The following is a 12,542-nucleotide window of genomic DNA, read 5'->3' on the forward strand; positions in this document are numbered from 1 at the left end:
TTCCTGAGCAAGATGTGATGGGGATGGGGATGGAATTACTTTGAAGAACTTAGACTAATCAAGTTCCAATCTTGGAATGGGAGAGGATTCAGTTTTCTGATTCTCTCAGAGCTCTTGACTGTTTCTGAGGGATAAACATCCTAATAGAAAACTGAGAACTGTTAGAAAAGGGGTATGGAGGCTACGAAGGCCATCAACAATGCTCACTACCCCTTCTACAAGACTCAACTGTGTATTATTAAGTACTACTATTGATGAATTAATCTTAATTAATTATGATGATACCCCAAAGTCTTTTGCATCCTTTCATGTGATATTATTCAATTGGATTTTTATCCCCCTGCCCAGTGTAACAGAAAATAACAATAGCTATTATGTATCGAGGCAATCTGAAGAGATAATCACGACTTCTCCACCCCCACTCAATGAAGTATTTTACATACATTAATCCTATGAAGAAGATTTATTGATGAGAAAACCAACACCCAGATATATTCAGTAGGAGTCAGTGGTATAGCTGAGTCATAGAGTGCTTGCTTAGCATATGCAAGGAAGGGCCTGGGTTGGATCCATAGCACCAAAGATGGGGGAATCAGAAAACTGTCCAAAGGCACACAACTACTAAGTATAAAAATGAAATTGAAGTTTGGGTCTTTAGATATTGTGTCCATCTACAACTTAAAAAAATTTTAAAAAGAGAATTAGTAGAAAACATATCATTTCAATAACATTCCATGTAGAATGTTTTTAGGATTAAAGCCATTTAATACTTGAAATATTTGATCAACTAGAGAGGTAGGATCCAAAAGATCAATTTTACCTTTTTGAACACCCTGGATATGGTGAAGTAACTCCAGGTTATTATTATTGCTTTGCCAAATACCCATCAGAAGATTTTTAATCTTTTCCCAATCTTATTGGTAAGCATTGTATTTGGCCGCAGTAACACAGACATATTTATAATCAACACGGCATTCAAGCCTTTCCTTAAACTTGAGAGCAGAAAGCTCATGTGCAATATTTATTACAGCAGCTTCTAGAGCATTCAACTTAGTTTCAATCCTTCCATCAATATTCATCTGATTATGGAACACTTTAAGTAATTTAAGCCAAATTATTAAGAAAATTTACATGTTGTAAGTTTTAAGACATAGCTGCAGAGGCGTAATCGTAGAAACAATGAATAAAAGTAAAGTAGTCACTGCAAAGATCATGAGACCAAGAGCTTGCTTAGGTCTGGTTAACTGGGCATGTATCTGTTGCAAAGCCTGAACACCAACTTCAACATACCACAGTTCTGAAATGTTAGCTGGCACTAAGACAACAGAGGGTTGATGAAGGACCAAAGTTACCTTCCTCTATTATAACTAGTGATATAGTTAGTTAAATTGCATTTTTTACAGGCTACAAGATATTTATTATCTTTTCTGTTAATTCTCACATTTCCAATAATTAGAGCATAAGGAGATTGAATGTAGGCCCACAGGCCATAGCAGGAACCTTCCTTACAGTTTCTGTCTACAAAATCAGCATAGATCTGTCAGTAATGCAAAAATTCTGGGGCAGCAATTAAGCACCAAACATCCTTCTGGATGCTGTCTCGCCAAAGGTTAAGGTATAACCAATAAAATCTCCAGGGGTCATGGCATCCTTGTGTAATTGTCTTTGTCAATTCTAGGAGACCAGTCTAAAATATATCCACTATTTCTAGACACTTTATGTTGTAATGGAAAGACATTTGCACAATCCATCCATTTAGGAAAGGTGCCAAATTCTATTGTAGAGTGATTAGAGCAATCATATATCGGTGGATATTCTACGTAAATAACTGGCTTTTAAGGGAAAATTCTATTTCAGTAATCTTTCTATTTTGACAAATGTCCAGATGGTATAGTCTTACATTCTAAGGACCAGCAAGATTGGCTGGTTTAGGTTCCCATATGCTGTCTTTTCCTCAAAAAATACCCTTAGACAGCCAGCATTCTTCTCATGGAATCAACATATAGCTAGTAACCATTATAGCCAGTATAATTAATCTAGTCACATGGATGCATTTTCCAGTCCACATTGTAAAGTACATTAAAAGTGGACTTGGGGAATTGGGTCCACAGAAGTCTCTTCATAGGTTTTTCTTACCTGGCAGCTCGGGAAGCTTGTATGGTTGTAAACTCTGTGGCTGGAGATTTACCTTCTTATGTCAGGTTTTTCAGCCATTTCCATGATGACAGATTTAGATACTATCCTTTGAAATCTGATTTAATTTGCTGAACCATGTTCAGCAGTAGTAAGACTTTTAGTATTACAATTTAAGTATAATTTTTTGAAATATCCCGTAAAATTTAGTGCGTGTATGTAGGGTCCTGTTTTTTCCCTTTTTATTTATTTAAATTGAATAAAAGGCTGGCATAAGACATAATATCATTAGTTTTAAGTTGTAGACAATAGTTTAGTATAGTACAAGTATTTTAATAATAAGGAGAGACTTATTATGTTTAGTTGGCTATGATGCTTGACAAGAGTCATTTATTAGCTATGTTAAGACCAACATTATTAAGTTGGAAAGGGACCATGTAAATAGAAACTTGAATTTTATCAAATATATGATTTGATTTTGATTTTAGCAGAATTACAAAATGAAAAATATAATAAGTTGTATATAAAAATTTGTATTTAGGGGCTGGGGATGTGGCTCAAGCGGTAGCGCGCTCGTCTGGCATGCGTGCGGCCCGGGTTCGATCCTCAGCACCACATACCAACAACGATGTTGTGTCCCCCGATAACTAAAAAAAAATAAATAAATATTGAAAAATTCTCTCTCTCTCTCTCTCTCTCTCTCTCCCTCTATCACTCTCTCTTTAAAAAAAAAAATTTGTATTTAAATTAGCTCTACTAAAACTCCTCAAATTTTCTAAATTTTTCCATGCTTCCTAGGAAATGGCTTAGAAAAAGATGTTTAAAATCTATCTTTTCTTTCACAGATGAGCTAGATTATTCTATTTTTAGTATCTGACTTATAGCTAGTCACTAGTTGTGGTTTAATAGTTATACTGCTAAGTATGTTAAACATTTTAAAATACATCTGATGTTTACTTATTTTACAACTCTGTGTTACTGTGTGGCTAATTCTTTTATATATATATATATATATATATATATATATATATATATATATATATATATAATCCCTTGCATTTAGTGTTCAAAGTTGTATTAGGGTTTCCACATTGCTCAAATCTGATGGTGATATTCACATATTAATCTATATGAATAGTGTCCCCTGGAGTCCTGCAGCCCAGGTCTGTATCAGAGGCTTCATTAAAATTTAAGAATGAGTAGAGGGATAGATTTCTCTATTTTGGGGGGTCAACTCGACTTGTTAACATACTTCAAGTATGTGGACCTGGTTTCACATCTAGACATTTTCTATTTGGGTGATACCTTGAGAAATTTGGCAAATATCTTGAAATTGTCAATTTCAAGGCCAATCCACTTATTTACCTTTGCTGTGTGATGGGAATAGTTTGTCTTATTGTAGTAAGAATCTAAGTCTAAATAGCAAGTAAAGTCCCTGACTGAGACACAACTAAAATGGGTTGTATTAAAGAATATGGATTCCTAGATCAACGCTGAACGATCATTCCAAGGGGAGGCTTCAACTTTATTAACCTACAAATGCTTCCTTCAAATTTCAGAGGAAGTTAAAATTAGTGGAATTTCCTTACTTAGAAGAGAAGCATTTCAGTATGAATTGGGCTAACTAAATCTTCCACAAAATCTTCCTAGACAATCAGTTCAACAGAACTTCAAATTAATATCTGAGGTTGCTATTCTATATTTCCAACCCAGCTGGAAAATTCTCAAAATTTCTAGCAGGCAATCATCTGGAAAAAAAAACACCTACTAGATTGTAAAAATCAAATTCTTAAACATTTTTACAATTATTTAAAGGTTTTAGTTTGCCTTCCCAAACATATATCTTCTTTTCCTATAGAGCCTTATTTTTTCACCCCACTCCCACCCTAAGGTAATTCATATCCTCAGTTCCATGTCCAGTCCAATCATGGTGTCCCTTCACCTTGCAATGATAGCTCTATACATGAATATATGATATATTTCTGCAAATGAACCATGTAGGAGAGTCTGCTGGAGACTTCTGAGAAATGTTTCTTCATTCTCATGAAGAGGAAAGAAAGAGAGAGAGAGAGAGGAGGGGTGGGGAGAGGGAAAGAGAAAGAGAAAGTTTTCTTCTGGACATTGTTAGGTTTCAATGTGATGACTGTAACTTCAGAATGCATTTTATGACCTCAAGGGGAATTAGCCTCCAGGTCTTCCACTCATGATGGCAGAATGTAAAGAAAAAAAAATGGTCTGAGTCAAGGTATTGGTCAGGATTCTCCAGAGGAAAAAAAACAACATCATATATATATATATATATATATATATATATATATATATATATATATATATATATTTATTTATTTATTATAGCAATTGGCTCATGTGATTATGAAGGCTGAGAAGTCCCACAATATGCTGTGTGAAAGCTGGAGACCCAGGGAAGCTTATAGTGTAATTCAGTGCAAGTGTATAGGATTGAGAACCAGGTGTGTGAGACAGGGGTAGGGGGGAATGCTAGGAAAATAAGTCCTAAGGTTTGAAGGCCTCAAAACAGGAACTCCACTCACGGGCAGGAAAAGATGGATTTCCCAGTTCCAGAAAAGATAGTGAATTTGCCCTTCCTCTGCCTTTTTGTTCTATTTGGTGGTCCCTCAGTAGACTGGATGATGTCTACCAACATTGGTAAAGAAGGACCTTTTTTGCTCAGTCTGTTGATTAAAATGTTGACCTCTTCTGGAAACACTGCACAGGCCCACCCCAAAATGTTTTATCTGGGATCTGTTAGTCAAGTTGACATATAAAATTAACCATCACAGTCTTTGATTATGAAGTTGTTACTCAATTAGTCAACTCTGGTGCAGCCTACCACTAGACTTCTTATTATATGATATGAAAATTTAAGCCACTTGAATCAGCTTTGTTAGGGTTCTGTCAACCACAGGCAGCAGAAAACCCAATTCAGCTAGATGAAATTTATTATCTCAGTTGAGATCATTCTAAGTAGCATAATACTACAAGTCATAGTTTGAATAGTCTCTGAATTTCTGCCTTGCTCTCTGCTTCTAGGAAGGACTGCTCTTCCAATTGGTCCATTGTGCCATCATTGAAATGACATTTCCAAAATTCAAGCATGATCATGTTACAACTCTGATTAAGTTCTTCAAAGGCTACTTCTTACTTTCTTGGTCTGGCCCACAGATCTTTCTTCATTGGGTCTAGGCCGATCTTGTTGGCATCGTATTCCATCAGTTCAAGCCCCACAGGAGCCCTAATGCTAAACATTTCACTATTGTCATTGCTTGCCCATGTTGTATTATGTCTCCTTTATGCTTTACAGAGATTCTTCCCATTGTGTAGGACATCCTTCCCTATCTGATAGATCACCCAGGTCAGCCTTCAAGACTCAGCCTTTCCTAATTGGCCTCCCATGTCTCCTAAGATTACTAGATGCTCCTCTTCAGGGCTCCTAACACCCCCTGAGCATGTGATCCTGCAGTATTATTGTCAGATTATATCTGAGTATACAGTCTTTGATGGAAAAAATGTGTCTTATTTTGTGTCAGGTAATACGCTGGCATTTCCAATTTCTAGTACATTATCTGTCACAAAATAAGTAGGTAATAAATGTTGACTAATGAGCAAAAATTCTATAGTCCCAACTTGGGTTCATGAAGATCACCATACAGTTTCTGAAGAAAACAATTGTCCCTTTTGAATGACATGTTTCTGATATTTATCAGACCATAATATGCTCAACAGGGTAGGAGAGGCAAAAAGAAGAAGGAAAATTTATTTAATTCTGTAACATTTGTTGTCAAAATTCTGGAGGAAGGTAAACCACACTAAGTAAATATTTTCTTTTGTTTAACATTTATCTGTTCTATCCATGCCGAACTCATGTGATAAATTAGACAACAAATGTGTATTGAATGCCTACTCTGTGTGGAATGTTGAAAGCATTTAAGATACAGCAGTGAACAAAACAGCTCTCATAGAGTATTGGATCTACAAATAAGCTTTAACCAGTCATTTCCCCTTTGTGCATCTTAGTCTTGTATTTGTTTATGAACAAGAAACACAACCATAGAAAGCTGCAGATTCTTGGGTGAAAGTCACTGGTAAGGATGTGGATATATTGTTCATAAGTGCTGCCACTTCTTTCTAGAATGAAGGACAGTTAAGAGGAAAAGGTCTTGGATCAAATCTGTTTGTTGACTTTGTTTTCAGCAATCCACATCAATAGGTTTTGAATTTATTTATTTACTTTTTTTTTATTTTGAGACAGGTTTTTCGAAGTTGTCCAGGCTAGTCTTGAACTTTCCATTCTCCTGGCTTAGCTTCTTAAGTAGTTGGCATTACATAAATGTGTGTCACTGACCTGGTATTGGATTTGTTTTTCTAAATGGGAGTTTTATATATACATGAAGTATTTAGAGGTCTCAACTTCCTTTCTTGCTGCATATTTCATTAAGGATACATTTGGGACAATGAACCCCATCCCTGTACACATCTTAGCACTTTTTTTCTCTGGTTAGCTGGGACTTTGCACTAAGAGTCTCCACCTGGGCACATCACAGCTTTAGAAGCTGATCTGGGTATACGGACTATTTCCTACAAAACCCAGGCATGTTTTTAAAAGGGACTAAGGGAAACTTTTGTTTCCTTCCTACAATCTTAGCTTCAGTGAAAGCAAGACTGGAAAGAAAAGCCACATTTATTTTTCTTCTGAGAAAAGACATTACCACGTTAAAAAAAAAAAAAAAGACCTAATTGCTCTGTGGGAAATGTTTTTATTTTACAAATACTCTGTGTCTTTGAAGTGGCAGCATGATTACATTTCTGACAGTATTACTGGTACAACTCCTTGTCTCCCCAGGGAGAGTAATATGGGGACTTCCCTTCTTTTGGAAGGAATGGCAAACTCCCTAGTACTCAAGGTACACTTGATTTAAGCAAGATTCGAAATAACGAAAACCAGATGATATCACAACAAATAATGAAAGTTTGGTAGTTTAGCTAAAATAAACTGTCTTATCCAGAACACAATGGGAGAATGAAAGAAAACTGCAAAAATAACTCTGAAATCCATTTTTTTTCACAACTTTCCAAAGGCTATCTCCTCTCCAAGTGAGGAAATGTGAGAGGAACTGAAGGGAAGAAAATAAGTGCAAAGTGTAGGAAAACGTAAACATTACAAAAAAAAAAAAACATAATAGGGGCGTGGAGGAAGGGGACAGCTTCAGGGTCTCACCCCACCTGGAGGCAAAGCTGCGGCAACAGGTGACCTGCCTCCGCCCAAATGTGCCCCTAGAAGGCGCTTTCGCAGGAGCAGGGCAGCGGTCTGGGGCGCGGCGGGGGTGGGCGCATGCAGCCCTGGTCCCGCTGTTCCCGCCGAGCGTGGTGGTAGTGCGGGTGGGGCCACCGGTGGCGGTGGAGCGCCTGGTGGTCCCCGGCCCACTCGTTGTCTTCCGAGACTCCCTCCCGCGCGCAGCACACAGCGCCCAGGCACCTCCGTAGCCGCCGCCAAAGCCAGCCATCGCCCGCCTGGAAGAAGAGGTAGACGAAAGGGTTGAGAGCACTACTGGCCACTCCCACGGCGCGCAAAACGGCCGCCTGGCCTCCCTCCCAGTCTCCCGCAGGCCTGGACGACCACGCGGCCGCCAATCGGGCGGCGAAGTAGGGCAGCTCACAGCCCACAAATAGCAGCGCCAGTACCAGGCTCATCTTCAGGCTCTGAACCTTGGCACGGGGCAGCGCACTGGGCTTGGGGCCTCCGGCCGGACTAGCCGACCAGGGAGCCGCAATGGCTTGGGCCTGGGGCCGGCGCTGCCACCAGACGCTGAGCAGGTGGCTGCAAGCGACGCCCATGACCGCCACTGGCGCCCCGAAGCCCGCGACAGCCTCGTAGAGCGCGTAGATCTGCAGATGCCAGCGCGGGAGGAGGGCGAAGATGCCGCGGCAGCGACGCTCCCCAGGCCAAGAGCGGGCGGCCGGGGACGCGGCGGAAGGCGGCGGCTGCGGAATGCCCCCGCGCACCACGAAAGTCGGGGGCAGTGCCAGGAGTAGCGCCAGCAGCCAGCCCAAGGCGGCGAGGGAGCGTGCGGGCAGCGGCGGGCCCTGGGGACGTCGCACAGCGCGCTGGCGCTCCAGAGCGATGAGTGCCACGAAATGGGCAGAGGCACCCCGGCCAGACGCCTGAAGCAGCTGCATGAAACGGCACGCCAGGTCGCCCGCAGCCGGACGCGGCCCTTCCAGCATCTCCCAGCCCAGCTGGGACAGTGCAGTACCCCCGCACGCGTACAGGTCCGCCACGGCCAGCTGCATCAGCAGAAAGTCCATCTTGCGACGCTTGGGACCTGCCCACGGCCCGCCGCCGCACAAGCGACATAACACCGTGGCGTTGCCGGCTACTGCCGCCACCAAGAAGACCCCCAGTAAGACCAGGCTGACCCGGGGGATGCGTGGTCCGGGTGGCGGCGACTGTGGCCCCGGGACGCTGGCTCCCTTCCCAGAAGTCAGGTTGAAACCCCAGTTCGGCAAGATGGGTACGGAGAGATTGGGCGCAGGTGGCAGAGTTGAGGGGCTGAAAGGATCTTCCATCCTTAGGCAGGAGGGAGGGGAGGCACCGAAGAAGGCAGGCAGAGCGCGGGAAACCAAAGTGGAGGCGAGGTGGCGCAGAAAGAGATGCTGGTCTACACGAGTTCCCAAAGTTAGTTGGAAAAGCACACGCATCGAGAGGGAGATGGATTTGGGTGGATTTGCACTTAGTTGTTTTTATAGGTTGTCCTCGTCATTTGTCACTCAAATGTGGGTTGTACACTCAAGGAACACACATGATTCCTATTCTCCACCTTCTCCTCATCTCGCCCCCCAATCCTAGCATATTCTTTTATAATCTCTGTGGCAGCCCTCCAAGCTACCCATGCGGGAGCTGCGGATAAGTGCTTTGGGAGCTTCACACTTTCAATATTTACTGGTAGAGCACAGCTGGTCGCTTTGCTTGGCCATTTGTAAAGGCTAATGTTAACCAGGGCCTAACACAGGAGATAGGAAGCTCTAGACCGAGATTGTACCAACTCCCCCACACGCCCACATGGTTTCGTGATTGCCTGTAAGAAGAAAGGAAAACCAAAAAGACCGATTTGAAATGCTGTGGGTCTGCGCTACAGTGAGGAACACAGGAGCGCCAGAAACCTAACAGCATTTTGAGCAGAAAGAAGATATGCCTTCCTTTGCCCAGCAATGGGAGTGTGTCAGTTGGAGAGAACTAAAGGCAGTGCTGTTGCCTGGCAATTAGGAGTGGCAGTGGTTTGCAGATAGTTTCAGATACTCCTCATTATTAGCAGCAGTGGATTACAGCTGCCCTCTCTGTGGTGTAAAATTCATTTCATTTGTCTGAAGAGGGCATTAATAGGTTTTATGCCAATGCATATGTGTTTTGCTTTTTCCTAGTATTTTCATCCACTGAGGATTGTGTCACCAGGGCTCTCCTCTTGATCCTGTTTTCCAGCAGATGGGAGGTTGCTAGGAGGGACTACGCCTCCAATAATCCTAGAGAAATGGTGACTAAGAAAATGATAAGGCGGCCAATTTTTAAAAAGGAAATCCAAATCACAGGAAATGGTTTAGATTAAATGCTGCCTCTTTTATTTTAGTCCTACTTCACAAACAAATTTTAGTTTTCCTGTTAGAAGCATCAATTTGTCTTTTGTGCATCCTTCACGTTAATCACGGCAAAAGTAGAAGTTCCTGTACTTACTGGTCTGTAGGCCAGGGAGGTGTGGGTTCACATTCCCAGGCTGATGAAAGGTTTGGAACTTGAAGATGCACAGAATAGAAAGGTTTGGTTTGGTACATGTGACAGTCCTTCCAGTTGTTGTATGAATCTCATTTTTTAAGGTCTTTTTTAGTCAGAGACCTTTGCCATTTTCATTGTCATATCAGTGCTGGGCCTGATACAACATAGATATCAGTGAATATATGTTCAGTTGATGAAATAATGAATATAATGTATTTCAGGTAATCTGGAGTGAAAGTTCCTGCCTTAACTATAAATCCACCACCTAAGGAAAAAAAAAAAAAAAATGCCTGTCCTACCCATTCCAATATCGTCTAGAGAAGACCAAGGAAGCTTTGTGGAGATGTATGGATGGAGTTGTCTTGGATGGGACATTTAAGAAAGAGGTAGAATGATAGCTCTGAAAAACTCCAAAGTCCAGTTTTGATTTTCACTTTCTTCAGGGTCTTGTCTGGGGCCCTTTTCTATGTAACATTATCCAGTTTATGATCCACTCTTAGCAGTACTCATCATTCAATCATTCTCCTATCCAATGTTAGTTCAGTATTCCTCAAGATAATTCTATAATTGGTCTCAGATTTGTTGAAATGCTCATGCATATTACAAAACAATACTATAGCAGTGAAATTACATTTCATAGAACTTAACATTTCATAAGACCTGTTAAAACATTGATTTAAAAACTAATTCTTATCAAAATAGCACATGTACATAGTTTTAAAGTCAAATAGAACTAGAAAGCTGATAACATAAATGACTCTCTGTCCTAACATTTCTGTTTTTATGTCTTCTCTTCTAGATACTCTTTGCTGTTTCTTTTGGTATTTACTTAATTCCATTATTTTAAGTAATAAATGTGTAATGCTTTTTATTGATGCAACAGTTTTAGATATTTTCTGTTAACTTCTTACTAGAAAAGGATGAAGATTTACTTTTCACATCTCTGTTCCCACTGTTTTCCCTTTCTCATAGTATCAAAATAGTAATGTTACAATTTGGGTATATACCTGTATTCAGTGTTTGCATTATTATAAAATGAAACTATTTTCACTGAGTGTTGTAGTATATTATAAAGATCATTATTTTCTGTTTTGGAAATTAATAATTGCCTTCTCTTACTTTTCATTGTAATCACAGGTAATGCCTTTTTTGGGGGGGCTAGTACTAGGGATTGAACACAGGGCTGCTCTACCATTGAGCTACATTCCCAGCCCTTTTTTTTTTTTTTTTTCATTTTAAGACAGAGTCTTAGTTAATTGCCTAGGCTGGCCTGCAGCTTGAGATCCTCCTGTCTCAGCTTCTGGAGTAGCTGATATAACAGGAATAGATAATAATTAATAATAATAATAATTATTATTATTTAGTTGTTGATGGACCTTTGTTTTTATTTTTTTATATTCGATGCTGAGAATTGAACCCAGTGCCTCACACATGTCAGACAAGCGCTGGCATATAGTCCCTCTGTACAATTTCTACAAGGTCTGTTTCATAACAAAATATGGCAATTCCATTTTTTCCTCCCTGGAAACCTCCTTTTCAGAGACTTTCATTTCCCTTTAGTTTGGGCTGATTTCTCTAGGTGTGACACATTACTATCAGGCAGGGACTTCTACTTATTGTCACTGAAATTGTCTCTCTTTTGGTTTGCAGTTCCTGTTTGTTTGTTTGATTTATTCTCATGGTAGAACACATCCGTTATTTCAAAAGGCTAAAATGTTTGTATAAGGTTTGAGGACTAAGCAGTGAGAGACCTCCTTGTGTCCATTACTTGAGTCATGAAGACAGTCGCCTGGACAGGTGGACTTCTAGGTCACTCATTCTGGCATCTTTCTTCATCTTCATCATCCTAGAGATTCCTTCCACTTACACTGGTTCTCCAATTTTCTGATTTCATGATTTTTTTTTCTTTCTTGATTTAATTTCCTTGCTTGGGAAGAAGGCATCCTTCAGTGACTTCTTGAGAAAGGGGAATTTTTTGAGACTGCATATCTGAAAATTTCTTTACTCTAACTTCATGTTTAACTAATGATTTAGCAAGGTTTAGAATTCTATTTAGGAAAACATTTTCCTGCTAAATTTTGGAGGCATTGCTTCCTGGCTTCTAAGTGTTTGTGTTGAAAAGCTATAAGTCATTCTCATTCATGATTTGTTTTGATGTGATCATTATTTTTTCCCTTCTAGAAAGAAGCTTATTTTTCTTCTCTGTTTCTAACAAATTTCACAAAGATGTGTTTTGTTGTGGGTTTATTTTTATCGACTGTGTTGGGAACAAAAAAGCATGGTGAATTATATTCAATTGTAATATTTCTTTAGTGGCCTTTAATCTAGAACAGTCCCTCAGGCTTTCTTTTTCCTTTCATGATATTGACATTTGAAAAGACCAAGACATACATATACAGGATGTTCTTAAAATTTTCTTTATTTCCACATAATTATAATTGGATTAGACTTTTTTTTGGGGGGCAGGAATATTACATAGTTAATACTGTGTATCATTTCAGGGGCACCTAATCTCAATTTGTCTCAATAGAAGCAACATTAAGGTCGATAAATATATTTTGAAAAGTCAGTATTTATTTTATTAATAGCACATATTAATTGTGGAAAAGTAGACAATTCATATTCA

At 39.9% G+C, this 12,542-nt stretch overlaps 1 protein-coding gene across 3 annotated transcripts; it reads right to left on the bottom strand.

Moving 5' to 3' along the window:
• Positions 1-6,998: 6,998 nt before the first annotated feature.
• GPR150 (G protein-coupled receptor 150) lies at positions 6,999-11,911 on the bottom strand. Of its 3 annotated transcripts, none has more exons than XM_081293829.1 (2): positions 7,809-11,910; positions 7,000-7,662 (listed from the first exon to the last, which is right to left on the bottom strand). In XM_081293829.1, the coding sequence occupies exons 1-2, from the start codon at positions 8,848-8,850 to the stop codon at positions 7,358-7,360; spliced, it is 1,347 nt and encodes a 448-aa protein (XP_081149955.1). In that variant the 5' UTR covers positions 8,851-11,910; the 3' UTR covers positions 7,000-7,357. The 3 variants fall into 3 exon arrangements, with proteins under 3 accessions (XP_081149954.1, XP_081149955.1, XP_081149956.1); XM_081293830.1 differs by having other exon boundaries at positions 7,001-7,662; positions 7,834-11,907; XM_081293828.1 differs by having other exon boundaries at positions 6,999-11,911.
• Between the last annotated feature and the right edge of the window lie 631 nt (positions 11,912-12,542).

This window comes from Spermophilus citellus, assembly GCF_964194105.1.
Source record: "Spermophilus citellus genome assembly, chromosome: 1".
In the NCBI taxonomy this organism is placed as follows: domain Eukaryota; kingdom Metazoa; phylum Chordata; class Mammalia; order Rodentia; family Sciuridae; genus Spermophilus; species Spermophilus citellus.